At 50.1% G+C, this 16,901-nt stretch overlaps 1 protein-coding gene across 4 annotated transcripts in view; it reads left to right on the forward strand.

The window, feature by feature from the left end:
- ABR (ABR activator of RhoGEF and GTPase) overlaps positions 1 to 16,901 on the forward strand; it is a 90,406-nt gene that overhangs the window by 47,310 nt on the left and 26,195 nt on the right. For all 4 annotated transcript variants that reach the window (XM_063146450.1, XM_063146449.1, XM_063146447.1 and 1 more), the window contains 10 exons: positions 2,510 to 2,617; positions 4,525 to 4,585; positions 8,157 to 8,209; positions 9,017 to 9,157; positions 9,757 to 9,878; positions 10,451 to 10,616; positions 12,770 to 12,892; positions 13,268 to 13,343; positions 14,099 to 14,203; positions 16,379 to 16,453. In XM_063146450.1, coding sequence (XP_063002520.1) covers positions 2,510 to 2,617; positions 4,525 to 4,585; positions 8,157 to 8,209; positions 9,017 to 9,157; positions 9,757 to 9,878; positions 10,451 to 10,616; positions 12,770 to 12,892; positions 13,268 to 13,343; positions 14,099 to 14,203; positions 16,379 to 16,453 — 1,030 coding nt within the window. The remainder of the gene's footprint in view (positions 1 to 2,509; positions 2,618 to 4,524; positions 4,586 to 8,156; positions 8,210 to 9,016; positions 9,158 to 9,756; positions 9,879 to 10,450; positions 10,617 to 12,769; positions 12,893 to 13,267; positions 13,344 to 14,098; positions 14,204 to 16,378; positions 16,454 to 16,901) is intronic.

Below are 16,901 nucleotides of genomic sequence, written 5' to 3' on the forward strand. Positions count from 1 at the left end.
CTCCAATACTGAATGTTGCGTTGCCACGCTTTCTCTATATAGGGCAACTCTGCTGTAAGTCACACCACATCTTCAAGTGTATTTAAGCCAAAGCGATTTCATCTTAGTTTTCTCCAACATATTTTGAGGCCCCTTATAACATGAGGCTCTGAGCCGTGGTTTACGTGGATCGTTCTTAAATCCGGCAGTGCAGGCCAGCTACGGCAGGGAAAGGACGTGATAAAACTATACACGGTGTGGAGTGAGTGGTTTTTCTCCCTCTCTCCTCCTCCTATTACTCAGGGTGGCCCAGTAAAACTGGCCCGGGACAGACCAAAAGGAAGACTTTGAACACTGCACTGTTTGTGGAGTTTGCGGCTATGAGGTTTGGGAATGGGGCCGCTTGTTTAGAGGCCCTGAAAGGGGAATTTTGCAAACGTACGGAGGAAGGTGAAATCTGTCCCTGGCTACTAGTCGTGATGGCTGTATATCATCTCTGGTATCGGAGGCAGTATGCTGGGGGTTCGAACCAGAGGGTGTGATTGCGCTCATGCCCTGCTTGCGGACTTTCCCGTTGGGCCACTATGGGCAGGCCTGTGGTTTGATCTGGCGGGGATAGAATTCCCCCCCGCCCCGGCTCATTTCAGTCCTTGGGGAAGTCGTTCTGTGTGAGCTGGAGCCTGACACATTATTTTCTTCCTCTTTCCCCAGCTGCAAAGTTTCGCCTGCGAGGCCAAACCACAAAATAGAGGCCCTCTTTCTTGCGGATGAGATATTTATTAATTAAATGAAACCAGATCAAACAATTATCCGGGTTGGAAAAACACACGTACCCCGCCCTGTTCCTTGTGTGTTCTTCAGCAAGCTCTAAATAGGTTGCCAAAGTTTTGGGAGTGCTGTCGGGGAAGCAGACGGGTTTTTCCAGTCCCGGAGTTACGACCAAACTGCTTTTGCAGTTGTTATACGGAGCTGGAAATCCAGGGTGCATCCCGGGAAGTTGCCGATTTGGGGTTGCCTACAGAATAAAAATTCTCTGCGTCCGCTTGTGCACCCTACGATTCTTCAAGCTGGTTTTCCCAAGCGACTCGCAATTCAACCAGCAGGTTTAGTTAAAAGAAAAGCACACGGCCGAAATATTGAACAAAAGCGTTTTTTTCCAAGATTGCGTCTGTTAAAAGGGAAATCTGTTTTCGTGCGGACGGATTTGCCCCTGCTTGAAGGCATGAAACGGGCGGTTCTCCAGATGTTGTGGGATTGCAATGCCCATCAGCCTTCCCTGTTGGCTATGCTGGTTGGGGCTCATGGGAATTGCAGTCCAATGACATCCAGAAGGCGGCATGTTTCTCACCCCAGCGTAAAATTAGCTCCATGATACCTTATTTTTCAAATATTTCAACACAGTTGTGAGCTTTAACATACCCGGAGTTAGATACATATTTTTATTCTCTTTTGGGGGCAGTTTTTGGCGACACTGTGAACGATCTGCGATGATTGTATTTTAGAAGGGCGCAGCGAAGATGCCCCTGTTTTGTTAACCAGCTCCTCTGTTTTACAAAGGAGGCGAGATCTAAATATTGAAAGCGCCGTCCGTGATCTGTGATGCCCCTGTATGGTTTTCCTCGTGGGGCAAAGGGCAGATGGGCCGGGGCGGTGGTGGAATTAGATCAGTAGGCCTGGGAGGACATTTAGAAATTGGAGCAGGTCACGAACAGAGCGAGTGAAATGGTGGTGCCGGCTCTGGAAATCTGGTCTTTGGCGGCATCATCAAAAGCGCTGGGTGGGTTTAGCTCGAAGAAGTGAAAATTAGGGGGAGACCGGATAGCGGCCTCCAAAGATCGAAAGAGCTACGCGGACCTGCTCTCTCTTGCCCCCAAGGGAAATTGCAGGAACGCAGATTTGGGCTAAACATTAGGTGAAATTTCCTAACCTCGGGCGGTGGTGGGGTTACTCCTCCTCTGGAGGTATTTAAGGCACAGATGGAGCAGCCGTCTGTCAGGAAGGCTGCTTGGAAAAGGGGGTTGGACTGGATGCTCTCTTGAGATCCCTTGCAACTCTGAAAGCCCGCATGGCTGCTTGCAAAAGGGATTAAAAGCGACCTCAAATGGCTCTTTTGGCGCTCAGGATTCCTCCTTGGCCGGTTCCGGAAATGTTTGCTTTTCCTTCGGGTGGATCCGTAGGCTGAAATTCGCCCCCTTTGGGGCAGGTGGCCGGGCGCGTCCAGCGTACATAGGGTTAAAGAGGCCCCGTGGATGACTTTGAACACCCGACAGACTCGCTGTGGGTTTTGTCTCCAAATTGCAGGCCAGTGACAACTTCTGGGTCTCCACCAGCTTCCTCCACCCCCAGCCTGGGGCTTTCCAGTTGTGTGGAAGCCCAGCTGATGGCCGTGCTGGCTGGGGGATGATGGGATTTGTGCTCCAAGTCACCCAGTGAACGCCATGCTGAGGAAAGCTGGCTTAAACAAATGAACTGGATCCCCCTCCCTACCCCCCCCCCCCCCGGCTTTAATGCTTCCTCCTTCCCGCTACAGGCCAGCCAGTTGGGAGTCTACAAGGCTTTTGTGGACAACTACAAAACTGCTCTGGAGACAGCGGAAAAATGCAGCCAAAGCAACAACCAGTTCCACAAAATCTCCGAGGTAAGGACCAATGAGCCGCACGGCTGTGAATCCTGTTCCTCATCCTTCTCTTCCTCTGCTGAGGTCAGAGGCAGGGTACGCGGAATTACCCTGTTTTTTATTTATCTCGCGACAGCCCTGCGAGGCAGGCCAGGGGTAGAGCGATCCACTTGCATGAGGTTCACGGCTGAGTGGCCAAAGTGGCAATGCTGCTAAACCCCATGGCTGTACAGCGTCCGGCCCATGCCCAGCCCTTTTCCGCTTCTGGGGACCGCAATTGGATGGGAATGGATTTGGCTGACCCCTGCCTTTCCGTGCAGTAAACAGAAAGGCTTCTTTCTTCATTTGAAGCATTTCTATCCTTTCCCTCTGCCGAAAAGCCTCCTGGAGCAGTGAATGTGCAATCACAAAAAACAAAGACAGGCCTTGCCTGCAGGCTTATGATTTGAAAAGACACGACACGAAAGGAAAATGGGGCGAGGAGGGAAGAGGAAAAACGACCCACATTACAAATGTGTGCTGCAGTGGTGTATGTGCGCGCGCGGAATGACACGTCCTTTGGCAGGGCTTATGGGCCAGGCTATATACATATGTGTGTCAGCTTCTACTGTAAGCAAGCCTGCATTTTTTTTTAAAAAAAAAAATACTACTACTCCTTGCTGTGGAGCAGAGGGAGAAAGGGAAGCAGAGAGAGAGTTATGCAGAGTGCTAAAACCTCACACACACCCTCCAGACCACGGGGGATGCCCTGCTCCGCTTTCCTCCCATCAGTCGGCTTAATGAATTGATTCCACTCCCCAGGTCCAGGCGCAAGAAGCATCTGGAATTTCAGGTCAAGGATTGGTGCGGGTGGGCGTGGAGGGGACACTGTGCGGGGAGCCAAATCGCGGTAGCCGTTCGTCATGAGCGGCCAGTCGACCCTCCATTTTCAGAGCCGATTTGGCCCCGTGACTCAAGTAGAAGATGCTAAATCGGCTTGTGTTGGTCTCGGGGAGGGCGTGTCTGTCTGGGGGGCTTCTAGACCACGGCTGCAGAACCTAACAGAGCAAGGGCCGAATCCCAGGGGGCCACATTCCAGGATGGCAAAAGGGGCGGGGCCAAAAGGACAAAACGTCCTGGGACGTGGTCGCTGAACGCTCTGACCGCCTTCACTACGACTTAGGAGAGCCATTTCGACCATTGACAAACCTGCACGGAACTGGGAAACAAACCGAAGAACCGGTGGTTTGGGAAGGAAGGGATGGAGCCAGGGAAAAGGGGTGTGGCTTACTGGGGAAACCTGGATTTGGCCTGCCGGTCTGAGGTTTAGCACCCTGGCTTGGCCCTATTAACTAAACAACCCTGCCCTCCGGTTAAATTCTTGGGCCTCGGCCCTTTTTCTCTTGAAATTCTCCCTTCCCCCTAAATCCACAGGTGTGTAGTTGGGCGTGTGCATGTCCTCGGCCCTAGTTTTAGGCCTTTCTCAGCCAGTGGTGATGGGTGTTGTAGTCCGGCGCCCCCTGGAGCACCACAGGTCCCGAACCCCACCATACACACTTTCTGGGGAGCTGGTTTCTTTTAAAAATGTACTCTATTTTCTGGCGTATAAGACTACTTTTTAACCCAGGAAAATCTTCTCAAAAGTTGGGGGTCGTCTTATACTCCCAGTATAAGATGACATTTTAACCCAGGAAAATCTTCTCAAAAGTTGGGGGTCGTCTTATACACCCAGTCGTCTTATACGCTGGAAAATACGGTACTTTTGCTCTGCTTTTATTCTTATTCTCTTTGTCCACCACTCCACAATCCTTGAATGGGGGGTGGTATAGGAATATGGCCAATAAACTAAAAATAAGTCCCCTTGCACTCCGCGGGCCTGACCCGCCCGGCGGGCCGCCCCTTGCCCGCTCGCTAACCTGGCCTCCCCCGGCTCTTTCCCTTTTTGCCAGGAGCTGAAAGTCAAGGGGCCGAAGGATTCGAAGGAGAGCCCGACCTCCGTCACCATGGAAGGTATCGATCCTTTTCTCTTGGTGGGTGTGCGCTCGTGGGGCGGGGGGGCGCCGTGGGGTGGTGCGATCCTTTTGTCTGCCGCTCGCCTGCCCGCCCGCCTGCCGTGACCTTCGCCCAGGAGGAACGGAGCATGGAGCAGAGCCCTTTTGTGTTTCTGGCGGGGAGAGGGGAGGGGGCCATCCCTCTTTCGAATGCTGGCAGCGTCTGACAGCCCCTCACGTGCCCCCTCCCCCTCCTCTGCCTCCCCCCTCCTCTTCCGACCGGCTTTGTCGCTCTCATCACCGGCACCTGCTGGACCGCCAATGAAGCCGGTAGCGATGGCCAAGCCGGGAAGAGGATGCCATGGAGATTTTACTGATCGTCCGTTTTTGCTGTAACTGCACTTACGGTGGGCTTGTGCTTTGATACCCCTGCCTCCTCCCCCCCCCCATTTCTTTTGTTAAAAGCGGGCGGGGGGTGTCGCTCGCTGGGTCTGGGGGCTTCTCGGTTACCCCTCGGTACGGCTCGTAAGCTTCTCATTGTGGGTGCGGTGTATGTGTGGACCCCGTCTTTGTCTTTGCCGGTCCAGCCAAAAAGAAGCCCGGCGGTTTGTTTGCGCGACCCAAACCTCCTCCCCAGCTCCCCCCATCCGGGCTTTCTTCTCCTCCTTCTTTTTTCCGCCAGGCGCTGCAACTTGGTTAATTTCTTTGTTCCTTTGCATCCCAGGTCCCCCCTCTCGTGAAGGATGCTTCGGGTACGGCGGGGGGCGGGGGAGGGACAAATGGGCAACACCTCCAGCAGCGTCAGGGGCCAGTAGGTTAGGGGGAACCCCCCCCCGTGCACCCCACCGGTTTGGCCTTCGCCTCCTGGCAACTTCCCGGCGAAGCCACCCAGTCGGTGCGCTCAGCAGACTCCCCTTCTGTGCAAGGTGTGTGGTGACTTGGGCACTTCGGTCTCCATTACCACCACCCTTCCGCAACCCCCCCTAGATTTATTCATAAACTCGTTAATTGCACGTGGTGATGGGGGCAGGGCGGAAATCCACCGCACCCTTGTCCCCTCAGATGCTTGGGTTATCACCTGGCCATGTCACCATGACGACCAGGTCCCGAGCTTTTGGGGGGTATTCTTTATTGGGGTGCCTAAGCCCCGCTTTCGGCCGTTCTCCGGGTCTCCGTTTAAGGTCTTCTTTATTCTGTCCCTCCCTCTTACCATCGGCGCAACCTTTGGGGGTGCCCACCTCAAAGCAGGTTTGGGGGGACCGTATTATTAAGGGACATCAAATCGTCAATTATTTGGCTTACCTTTTTACCGTCTTGGGGTACTGTTTTTGCCTTGGGTGTCCAAATTTATTGGGGCTGAAGATGTCCCCCCACCCCAGCTCTTGATAACGTCTCTTACCCACACCCTATTTAAATGGGGGGGGGGGTGTTGCGCTCCTCCCATTCCCTAGGGAGACGTTACCGGTGGATCGGGGCTGACGTTTGGAAAACCTGGGTTCGCCTTGTCCCGGCAAATGGCCTCTTTATCACTCCACCTTCACAGTTTGCTCCCCCCCCTCGCTGTTATATTGGGGCTTTTTTTGTGTGGAGAGAGAGAGAGAACTACGAACGCCTGAGATTTCATACACGCCGGTTAGCTGTAGTGCGCCGAGGGGGTGTGGCGTGGATGAATTTCCTCCTTTCAGTCCGCTTCAGAACAAGACTCTGTTTGTTCCCTCTGGATTGGGGAAGTGGTTTTGGAGAGAAGACGGGGAAACGCAGCGTGCCCGTCTGGGCAGGAATCAGAATTCAGCAAAATGCACAACCTTCTTTGGGATAAATGTTCACCCAGCCCTGCTGAATTCTCGCCCCAGGGGGAGGCAGATTTTGCCATACCATTAGAGGGCAACAAATTGTTCATTTCGCTTCTTATTTTTGCCGCACCCATGGGTGCGTGTGCACGCGTGTGTGTTTTCCTCTGCCCCCCAAATACCACGGGCCTTCTCCACCAGATGGGGTTTTTTCACACCCCAAAGGACAGTGTAGCAGGAAAGAAAATCCTCCTTTTTCCTGCCTTTCCCTGGTGCCTTTGGCACACGCCCCTCCTCACGGTGAAAGGAAGACGTCATGTGGAATCCCAGAGAGGTGGCGCCTCCGAGAGAGTCGGAACAATAGTGACTGAACCATGGCCAGCGGGTGACCCCTGGCTCCGCAAAGTAGGGAGGGGATTTTTTTTATTTTATTATTTTTTTACCTTTCAATAATCAAGCAGAAATCTGTGGAAGCCGGGTGTGGGTGTGGGTGTGCGCGCGCGGGTTGCATGTGTATTGAGTGTGTGTCACAGTTTGTGTGTCTATGACATTTGTGCGGTGTGCTTGGAGAATTTTTTGGTGTGTGCGCGTTGTGTATTGTGTTGTATTTTTCGGTGCATGTTGTGTGTTTTGGTGCGTACGTGTGCGTTCTGCATGTGTATGCGTTTTGGTGACTATGTTGTGTGTGTGTCTGTATATGTGTTTTTGTGTTGTGTTGTGCTGTGTGTATGTGCATATTGTGTGTGTTTATCTGTATTGTGTGTTTGTGTTTGTTTTGTGTAGTTAAATGCATGTATTTCAGATTCTGAGTTCAGTTTCAAATGTCTGGTTGGGGGGGTGTTCGAAGACACCCCCCTATCTCTCCCCCCCCATCCCACTTGGATTGGACAAGAGGCCCTCAAAACATGAACGCCAAATGGGGGTGCACAAGAGGCAGGGCGTCAAGATGTCGCTAAAATGCCTAAGAATTTCAGACTGGAGACACAGAGCAGGCAGCAGGGCTCAGTGAACAACTTCTTCTGGGGCCCTGTGTGTGTGTTGAGGCCTCATCCCTTCTTTTTGGGTAGGGGGTCCCCTATGTTTTCCCCCCCCATTCCCTCCATCCCGATGAAAAATGGGAAGACTCATATTCACACCATTGTTATCCTAAAAAGAAGGGGCAAAGGGCAGCTTTTGAGCCCATCTTATAGAGGCGGGGTATGAGATGTGATGGTAGAGGTCCAAAGGTGAAGATAGAGGGGCTCTAATTTTTACAAGAAATTAGGGGGGCATCTTACGCATGTTTAGACGGATAAGCATGTATAGGATTGCAGGACTTATTTCTGTCTAAACATGCATAGGATTGTAGGACTTTTCTGTCTAAACATGCACAGGATTGTAGGACTTTTTTCTGTCTGAACGTGCATAGGCTTGCACCCTAAGTGCTATTGAAATCTGGATTAGCCAGTGTTTAAAACTTGGCAGAGAAAGAAAAATCGATGCCTTTTGTTTCTATATTGGAATACATGCTGTATACATATTAGGGTTAGGGAGGAGCTTGATTTTTGTAAATTGTTTTCAGAATATAAATTATAAAGAGCATCTTTAAAACCAGTCTGAGACTTGTATTGTATCAGTTTCTAACTCTTTCCAGAACCATGATGGGGCTTACGTCTCTCTGAAATGGCCAACTCTGCAGCCATTTTGTGCAGCGCCCAAGAGTTGAGGGGAGTGTACCGGGAGAGGAAAACCAAATGGTTCCCCAAGAACCCTATCCGTGTGCCTCTCACCCGCTGTCTTTCTGTCTCTTCCCCCTTCTAGCGTTGCTGTATAAGCCCATAAATCGGGTGACACGGAGCACTTTTGTGTTACACGTGAGTAGAACTCCATGGCTGACGTGGTTGTGCATGTGTCACGACTTTTGCTGTCAGATGCCTCAGCTCACCCCCCTGCTAAATCCAGACCATCTGTCTTGGGGGGTTGTCTGTGAATGAGAGTATGTGTGCATTTCTTAAACAATAAGCAGGTGTCCTTTTACAATCAAAACCTGTCCATTCAGTCTTTCCCTTTATTTTTATATTTTTTAAAGCATTCTTGATCTGGGAGAGTTCCTACGTTCCAGTTTTTGTTGCTTATAAAGCAGTTAGAATTGCTTGTTGCTATGCAAAAATGGCAAAGTCTAAAGCAGGGGTGGACAACCTGCGGCCCTCGGGCTGATTTCCTGCGGCCCTCGGGCTGATTTCAAAAGTCCTCCACATGCGATCAGTCGCTACTAGTCCTGATGGCTATGTTCCCTTTAAGTATCAGAGGCACTAAGCCTATCTACACGCCAGTTGCTGGGGAACTTGGGCAGGAGGGTGCTGTTGAACCGTGTCCTGCTTGTGGGCATCTCATTGGGGCACTTGGTCGGCCGCCGGGTGAACAGAATGCTGGTCTAGCTTCTAATGTTCTTCTTGTGTTCCTATGGCAAGAGGTATCGGCTCCATCTCTGGCAGTCAGCTGGGCAGGAAGGAAAAGGCAGATAGGGAAGGGGGGGTGGCGGAAGAGAAAAGGAGAGAGCAGCCCCGCCCACTTTTGGCTTGGCTCCACCCACAGCCAGCCTGCAGCCCCCAACAAAAATAAAATAGAAGTAAGGTTGCCCAGTGCTGCTCTCAAGGCCTCCTGCTTCCCTTTTCCTCTAGGACCTGTTGAAGCACACGCCCTCCGACCACCCGGACTACCCGCTGCTCCAGGACGCCCTCCGCATCTCCCAGAACTTCCTTTCCAGCATCAATGAGGACATCGACCCCCGCAGAACGGCAGTCACCACTCCCAAGGGAGAGGTAAGTGAGGGTGAGGTGTATGTGAGCGTGGGGAGAGGAGGCCACTGAGCTCAGCTGGTCCCCGCTGGAAAGACCCTCTTTTGATCACTCAAGATGAGCCCTGTTGGATCGGGCCAAGTTTTTATTTAGCCCAGTCTCTAGTTTCCAACAGTGGACAGCCTCCGAGCAAGAAATGAAAGCAGTAGCCCTTTTCCTCTGTCGTCGGTCCTCAGAGTTCAGGGGTATACTGCCCCCAGGCCGGGAGGTTTCCCTCTAGCTCTCACAGCCTAACAGCTTCTGATATTCCTATTTCAATCAGTAGTTTTTTCGGAATCATCAGAAAGAAGTCATACAACTCCCAACATTTCCAGCACCGCTGGCTGGGGGAATGCTGGGAGTTGTGGGATTTCCCCCCCCCCCCTGTCAAAACATGCATAGGATTGTAGGATTTTCCCTGTCTAACATGCATAGGATTGTAGGACTTTTTTCTGGGTGTTGCACCCTACATCAGCGTAGCTGGGCCAAGCGAGCTGTGTGCGTTTCTGGGGCAGTGTCCTGGGCTGCCTCTCAACCTCCTTGCTTACACACTTCCTCTCTTTCTCTCTCTCTCTCTCTCGCAGACCCGGCAGCTGGTCAAAGACGGCTTCTTGGTGGAACTGGCCGAGGGCTCCCGCAAACTGCGCCACGTGTTCCTCTTCACCGACGTGCTTCTCTGTGCCAAGCTGAAGAAAACAGGAGTGGGGTGAGACAAGGGACTACTTATTTTGTTTGATTTACAAGGGGCTCTGAGGCTGCTCTACAAGAAGGACAAGACACAGTTTAAGATAAGACAAAGCAACTCCTAGCATAATAACAGCAGGCGTGGTAGTGGGATTTGGTGAAATGTTTTTAAACATGTTTAATAAACCTCTTCCATAAATAAATCGGTAGCATAATAATCTTTTGCTAGTCCTCATGGCTGTGAAAACGAGCCGCGCTTGGTGAAATCTCTGCGCTGCTTCATACGTTACATTTTGTCGTTGAGTGTTATTTCCTGAGTATAAACTGCATGCCTACAATTTCATTTAGAAAAGGTGCCCATGTGTATAAATCATGGGTACGGGTGCCCCCAGCATGCACAACAATGCTTGGAGTTGTGGGATTCCCCCCCCCCATCAAAACATGCATAGGATTGTAGGATTTTTTCTGTCTAACTTGCACAGGATTGTAGGACTTTTTCTGGGAGTTACACCCTTAATCGGCAGCACCGAAATAGGCGCCTGTAGGGTGGGTGCGTGGGTTGCCCTGGAATGATGCCCCTGTTTCCTCGCGCAGGAAACACCAGCAATATGACTGCAAGTGGTACCTGCCGCTGGCAGAGCTGGTCTTCCCGTCGCTGGAGGAGTCGGATTCGTGCCCCCATGTCCACGCCATGCCGGACCACGACTTGGAGGACATGAAGATAAAGATTTCCTCGATCAAGAGCGAGGTGCAGAAAGAGGTAAACGTGCAAGGGTTGGGCAGATGCACCTGGCTGGATCGGAGCAAAGGTTCTCCCTTGGCCCAGTATTCTGTTTCCAATGCAGGACAGCCAGATGAGGCCTTTTTGGATTTGTGCCGGTGGTAGCTCGTGCCTCTTATCTGTCTGCATCGTTTCATACTCAGAGGTGCACTACTCCGGCATACTGAGCTAACTTAGTTGCTAACCACTCCGTCCTCTGTGTACGTGTCTAATTCGGCCTTCTCCCTCCAGATGTTTTGGGTGCCCATCTCCCATCATTCCTAGCCAGCACAGCCAATGGCCAGGGATGCTGGGAGTTCTAGTCCAAAACATCCAGAGGGCACCAAGTTGCGGAAACCTGGCTAATCCAATCTGTGCCCATCCTGCTTCCTGTGTCGGGGAGTTCCGCAGCTTAATTCTGTATTTGGTGAAGGTCGAATTTCCATTCGTTTATTCCTCAACCTGTATTCTGGGTTGTCTTTACACGCGAATCAGGTCTGTGAGTGAGACAGCAGCATCTTTAATGCAATCACACTTGACCGATGCAGCGTATGGAGTTTATAGCAGATGGGCTGATAACCGGAATTAGATTTTTAGCAAGCTATTCAAAGCCGATAATCTGTGATTTCATGGAGAATATCTCTCCTAAGGCAAAATCTGGCCTATTAAACTGATTTCATTTATTCATTTGATCGGTTTATAGACCGCTTGGCTATATCTCCAAAGCGAAACGTTCAGTGCTTTGGCATAGTTTTATTTTTGATCTCTGGCAGTTCCAATACGAAACAAATGTCCCGTTTTTTTCTCTGTTAGCTTGTGCCACTTCATAGATATTCCTTTTATGTACAGATATCGGGCTACGTGCCAATCTAACATTCTTCCCTTCGAAATCTTTCAAGTCGTTACCCAATTACTCCTATGATTTATTTATTAATAATACTTATATACCGCCTAATATTACAGAAAAAAATCTCTAAGCGGTTCACATGCGAATATTAAAAATCGCATTTCAATACGCCGTTTAAAACACTTCACTTACAATAACAGTACAAATCACGTTCAAAACACGCAATTGGAAGCAATTTTGAATGATGGTAACCCTGCGGAACAATGCAAGGAGCGGTAAAATGGAGCAGCGTGTGATTAACTGGAATTAATTACCAGCCAGAGAAAGCCTGGGTGAACAAGTGCATTTTCAGGAGGCGTTTGAAGTTCACCACATTTTTCTGCCTCCCAAACTGCATGGGGTGGGGGGAGATTTTCTGGTGGGTTTTTTGCGTTTTTTGCTTAGCGATTCCGGGAAAGTTGTTGCAAAGCAGAGGTTTTGAGCAAGAGCGCAGGAAAATGCCGGAGGGCGGGCGTGCTTGGTTTGTGGGGAGCCCTTTTTGGCCTTTGGGGGGGGGGCGTGAATGCTTTCTTCTCCCATGGATCGACACATATTTGTGTGTGGTTTTCAAAAGATTTTCATGTACGTTTTTCAAGCGGACGGTGCGGACTTCAGCCACAGATTGTGTCCGAATCTGTGCTCGGTTCAGAAGGGGTGAACTGGGTAAATCCTGATCAAAAACGAACTGAAACTAATTTCTCATGCATCCCTAATTTGAAACTGTTAACATCAATGATCACAAAAGCCCCCCCCCGCCCCTGCATTAAGATGACAGTGACACCCATAGGCAAATCAGCTGGTGCATTAAAGAGCTGAGAATAAAGGAAAGTCTTAACCTGACGCCAAGAAGATCGCAGTGTTTGCGGCAGGCAGGCCTCGTTTGGGAGAGCTTCTGTAGTCGGGGCCATCACTGAAAAGGCCTTCTTTCCGGATGCCATCCTCCGAACTTCCCTCGGAAGAGGAATTTGGAAGAGTGCCTCAGAGTTGATCTTAGGGGAGCGGGTAGGTTCATACTGGGAGACGCACTCCATCAGGTATTTCAGTCCTGAGCCGTAGAAAGATTTATAGATTTAAAGGTTTATTTCTCAGTACCTTGATTTGAGCTTGGAAACATATAGGCAGCCGGTGCCAGCATTGGTGAGGATAGGCGAAAAAGAGAGAGAGAATCCCAGAATCCTCTGGTGGTGTCACTACTTGTGTCTAGCTGGTGGACAAATTAATTTCAGCAGCTGCCACGTTTCCTCCTCCTCCTTCTCTCCCTCTCCAGAAGGCCAACAAAGGACAAAGCCGGGCCATGGAACGTTTAAAGAAGAAAATGTTTGACAACGAGTTCTGGCTGCTGCTCAACTCCCCGTCGATCCCCTTCCGGATCCATAACCGCAATGGAAAAGTATGGCTAAATGGCTTCTGGGTAGGGCTGGGGGCGGGGGGCAGGGGGGCAGGAAAGGGAGGCAATGCAGGTTCAGGCAGGGATGGGAAAACGGATATTTGAGGCTGCTCTCAGTGAGCTGACAGGGGTTGCGGAGAGGAGAGGCCGTCAGAAACCGTCTGCCTTCAGGAAGGGATGGGATCACAACAGTCGTTGGGAAAACCCCGTAGTCCCTTGCACCTCCTCTGCTGCTCTCGCTGCCAGGGAAGCAGGAGCTGCTTCGGGTTGGGGGTGGGGGAGGCTTTTGGAGACAGGAGAGGGTGTCGGAGGTGAGGCCGTCCAGCTCACACCCCTCTCCTCCGGGCTGAACGCTCCACTCTTTTTGTTCCTTTCCAGAGCTACCTGTTCCTGTTGTCCTCTGACTACGAGCGCTCAGAGTGGAGGGAGGCCATTCAAAAGCTGCAAAAGAAAGGTAAGGATCTCCGGCAATAACAGCCCCCGGCCTTCTGGGATAGCCTGCTGAGCACCACATCCGGTCTCGTCCAAACGTCCAGTTTGAGAAGGGAAGTAGGGGTCGGCAGCCAGAGGCCCAGGAACCTGCCTCGTGTGGCCCTCTGTCACATCACCCGTTGCCCATGAATGTCAGTCTTTCAATCCCAAAAGAGAAACGGAAGATCAGGGCAGAGGGAAAAACCTACCAATTTTGCACACAAGTTCACAGTATTGTAAGAATAAAATGTATATGCCTGAGAAGTTGGTCCAAAAATGGACTTTTGCCTGTTGTGCAGTTTTAGCCATGTTTTATAAATTATTTTTATACATGTTTTATACCGTTGTATGCATTTTCTGATTACTGTTCCTTGAATGCAAAACTGGCAGGGTTTCCCCACCCCCACCCCCTGATCTGTTATTTGTCTTTGGTTTTGGATTGGTCAGGAAATGGAGTCTTTAAATCCCTTCTTTTGGGGTATTCCGGTTAGTTGCGGGTCCCCCCCCCCCCCCCCCGGACGGCAAAGTCCCAGAGGATTCTAGTTGCTGACACCTACCGGAATCTCTCTCTCTCTGCTGCCCCCTGGTGGCCTTTCTCTGTAGGAGCCTCCAGAGATCTTTGGTCGGCCAAAGATCTCCAGATGCGTCGGACTGCAGCGCCCATCGTTCCGTTGGCCACACTTCCTGGGAATGATGGGAATTGAATCTTCTGTTGAACCCCCTTCTTTTATCTCTTAGATCTCCAGACGTTCGTGCTAAGCTCCGTGGAGCTGCAAGTCCTGACGGGATCCTGCTTCAAGTTACGCACGGTGCACAACATTCCGGTCACCAGCAATAAGGACGGTGAGTGACGTTTTCACCTTCTCCTCTTTTCGGGGGGACCCCGGCCTCGCTGTCTTCCATACAACCATGGGGTGGGGACTGGCCAGTTTTTCTATGGCACTTTCTCCCTGCCCCCACCTCTGAATTAAGACGTGGAAAGATGCTGCGCTCTTATCCCGCCAAAAGGAGCGAATCACCCCGGATCAGCGGCTCGTGCAGAGGTGCGCCAGACGCTTCCGTGGCCAAGTTGGTTTGTCCTTCTGCTGGGGAGGAGGGGAACGGGCTCTGATTTATTAATTTTCCTCTCATCGCCTGTTCTTGCAGGCATCTGGCAATGGAGCGTGTGTGTGGGGGGGAAGCAATTTAGATCTGGCGTTCTGCATGTGGTCTGTGGCTTTTTGGAAACAAAGTCCGCTGCGCTTTTGAATGCAGTCTATTGCTCGTTAGAACAAAGAAATATTTATCTTTGACGTTCGTTGGGGTGGGGGGGTTAGCTCATAGCCGCTTTTCGCTCCCACCATACTGTCTAGGTCTAGAACAGATCTAGAAGAGGTAAAGAACATATTGTCCAGACCTAGAGTTTATGGGCCACCCGAGTGTTTGCGGCTCTTCGGCCACTAGATGGCGCCATGGGTGCAGGGAATGCCCAAGGCATCTCTCTCTCTCTCTCTCTCTCTCTCTCTCTCTGTGTGTGTGTCTTTCTTCTCCTTGCTGTTTTATCGATTGATGAATGAACTAAAAGTAATTTTTAGCCGCTTTCCAGGGCTCACAGAGGGGCCTAGAGGCGAATTCAGAGCCAGCTAGTAGGCATAGCAGCCCCAGTTGCAAGCATAAATACGGCTCTGCTAAGCGGCTTTGCAGACCCAAACCTGTTACAAATTCAACTGAAGACAGCTAAATAGGAACATCGGTAGGAATGTGCATCAATAGGAAAGGAGCTTTACAAAGGTTTGGAGCCACCACCGAGAAGGCCACGTATCTTTGTCCCGCGTGTTATCTCTGAAATTGCTTCTTCCCTGGGTGTTTTCTCCAGAACGAACGTTCATTTGTGAACTTTCAGGGTTGCTGTTTTATTCTGGCAATCTCTAGGCCTTGCCGGTACGCTGTTGCCTTCCGGAGTTTCTCTGTGTTGCTGCTGTTATCCTATCTGTTTTTTCCTCCTTTCGGAGCTAAGTTGTGGCGATGCCTCATTAAAATTGTCGCCTGATTAAAGAGGTCTTAGTGGACTAATTGATTAAACTTGTGGGTGTTTGCTGACGAAAAATAGTCTGTAAAGCGAGAAAGCACACTCCTTTTGTCTTTAGAGGCATCTTAAATGCATCTTAGAAGAGGCTTTCCCTCATAGAGGAGAGAAAAATGGAGGAGTCCCTCTTAAAATACGAGTTGCCACCTGCAGTTTTTAGAAATACTTATATTAAAAAGCTACTGCTTGATTATTTTTGGCAACATTTTAGTCTAATCAAAGTTTTTTTAAAAAATTGATTAAGCATCGCAGCCTACAATATTGAATTGTTGCACTAATGTTGTTCCCGCCTCGATCCAAAGGGAAAGGCGGGTAATAAATAAATATATTATTATTATTATTATTATTATTATTACCAAAGATGCAATTGCATTGTGGTGTAGTGGTTAGAGCATTGGATTAGGATGCAGGAGATCTGGGTTCTAGTCCTTGCTTGGCCATGAAACTCAGTGGGTGACTTTGGGCCAGTCACTGACTCTCAGCCTGACCTACCTCACAGGGTTGTTGTTGTGAGGATAAAAAGGGTCATGTAAAGCACATTGGGTTCCTTGCTGGAGGGGAAAAAAGGCAGAGTATAAATGTAATAAGAATATTTTTTTAATATTCAGTGTTTTTTAATATTTTTAATATTTAATAATATTTTTATATAAATATAAATATATTTAATAATATTTTTAATATTCAGTGTTGAGTAGGAAAGCCCTGTTGAGGTTTCTTCCTGCTGCCTTTAATTAGTAATTTCCTGGCTCTTTCCCCACCCACAACCCCGCCAGGAACCATTGGCCCTTTAATTAAGTGTTTCCTCTCTGCAGCCTGAGCAGAGCCTTGTACAAGGTCTGAGCCTTGTAATTTCGTTTTATTTTCCTGTGAAGACAATACACAAATGCATTTAAAAATAAAAATAGAAAAAAAATGATCTAACAGCATCCTGTCTGGTGGGTCCTTTTTCACAGATGACGAATCTCCAGGAATGTACGGCTTTTTGCACGTTATCGTCCACTCCGCGAAGGGCTTCCAGCAGTCTGCCAGTAAGTGCTACCTCCGTGTGTGCATTTTTCTGTATTTTTTGACACAGCTCCTTTGCACCAACCCGACTGTGCCAACTGCAGGTCGGCTTCTCCCTGCCTTAGACACCCCCCCCCCTAAAATGTCCCGAGATTTTGCTTTCCCCATTGGATAGCAGTCTCAATATCAGAGCCGTCGAACGGCGGGGCGTACGCCGAGCCCGCCTGCAATCCGACTCACCCGGTGTGTGTGGGTGTTTGGCAAGAGGCGAGATTCATATGCTGGACTTCGGTTCCGCTTCGGAGTAGCAGCTTCGTGGTGGGCGGTGCCTGAAGGCAAAAGGGGCGTGGCCCAAAATAAAGGAGGGGGCAATATCGGCGTATTGTAGCTCAGAAGCTCTTTCTGCCGGTAATTTAGCCTTCGGAGGGGCATTTGAGAAAGAAAAAACCCACCACCACCAGGGGGAACGGA

Source organism: Elgaria multicarinata, chromosome 22 (genome assembly GCF_023053635.1).
Source record: "Elgaria multicarinata webbii isolate HBS135686 ecotype San Diego chromosome 22, rElgMul1.1.pri, whole genome shotgun sequence".
Classification (NCBI taxonomy): domain Eukaryota; kingdom Metazoa; phylum Chordata; class Lepidosauria; order Squamata; family Anguidae; genus Elgaria; species Elgaria multicarinata.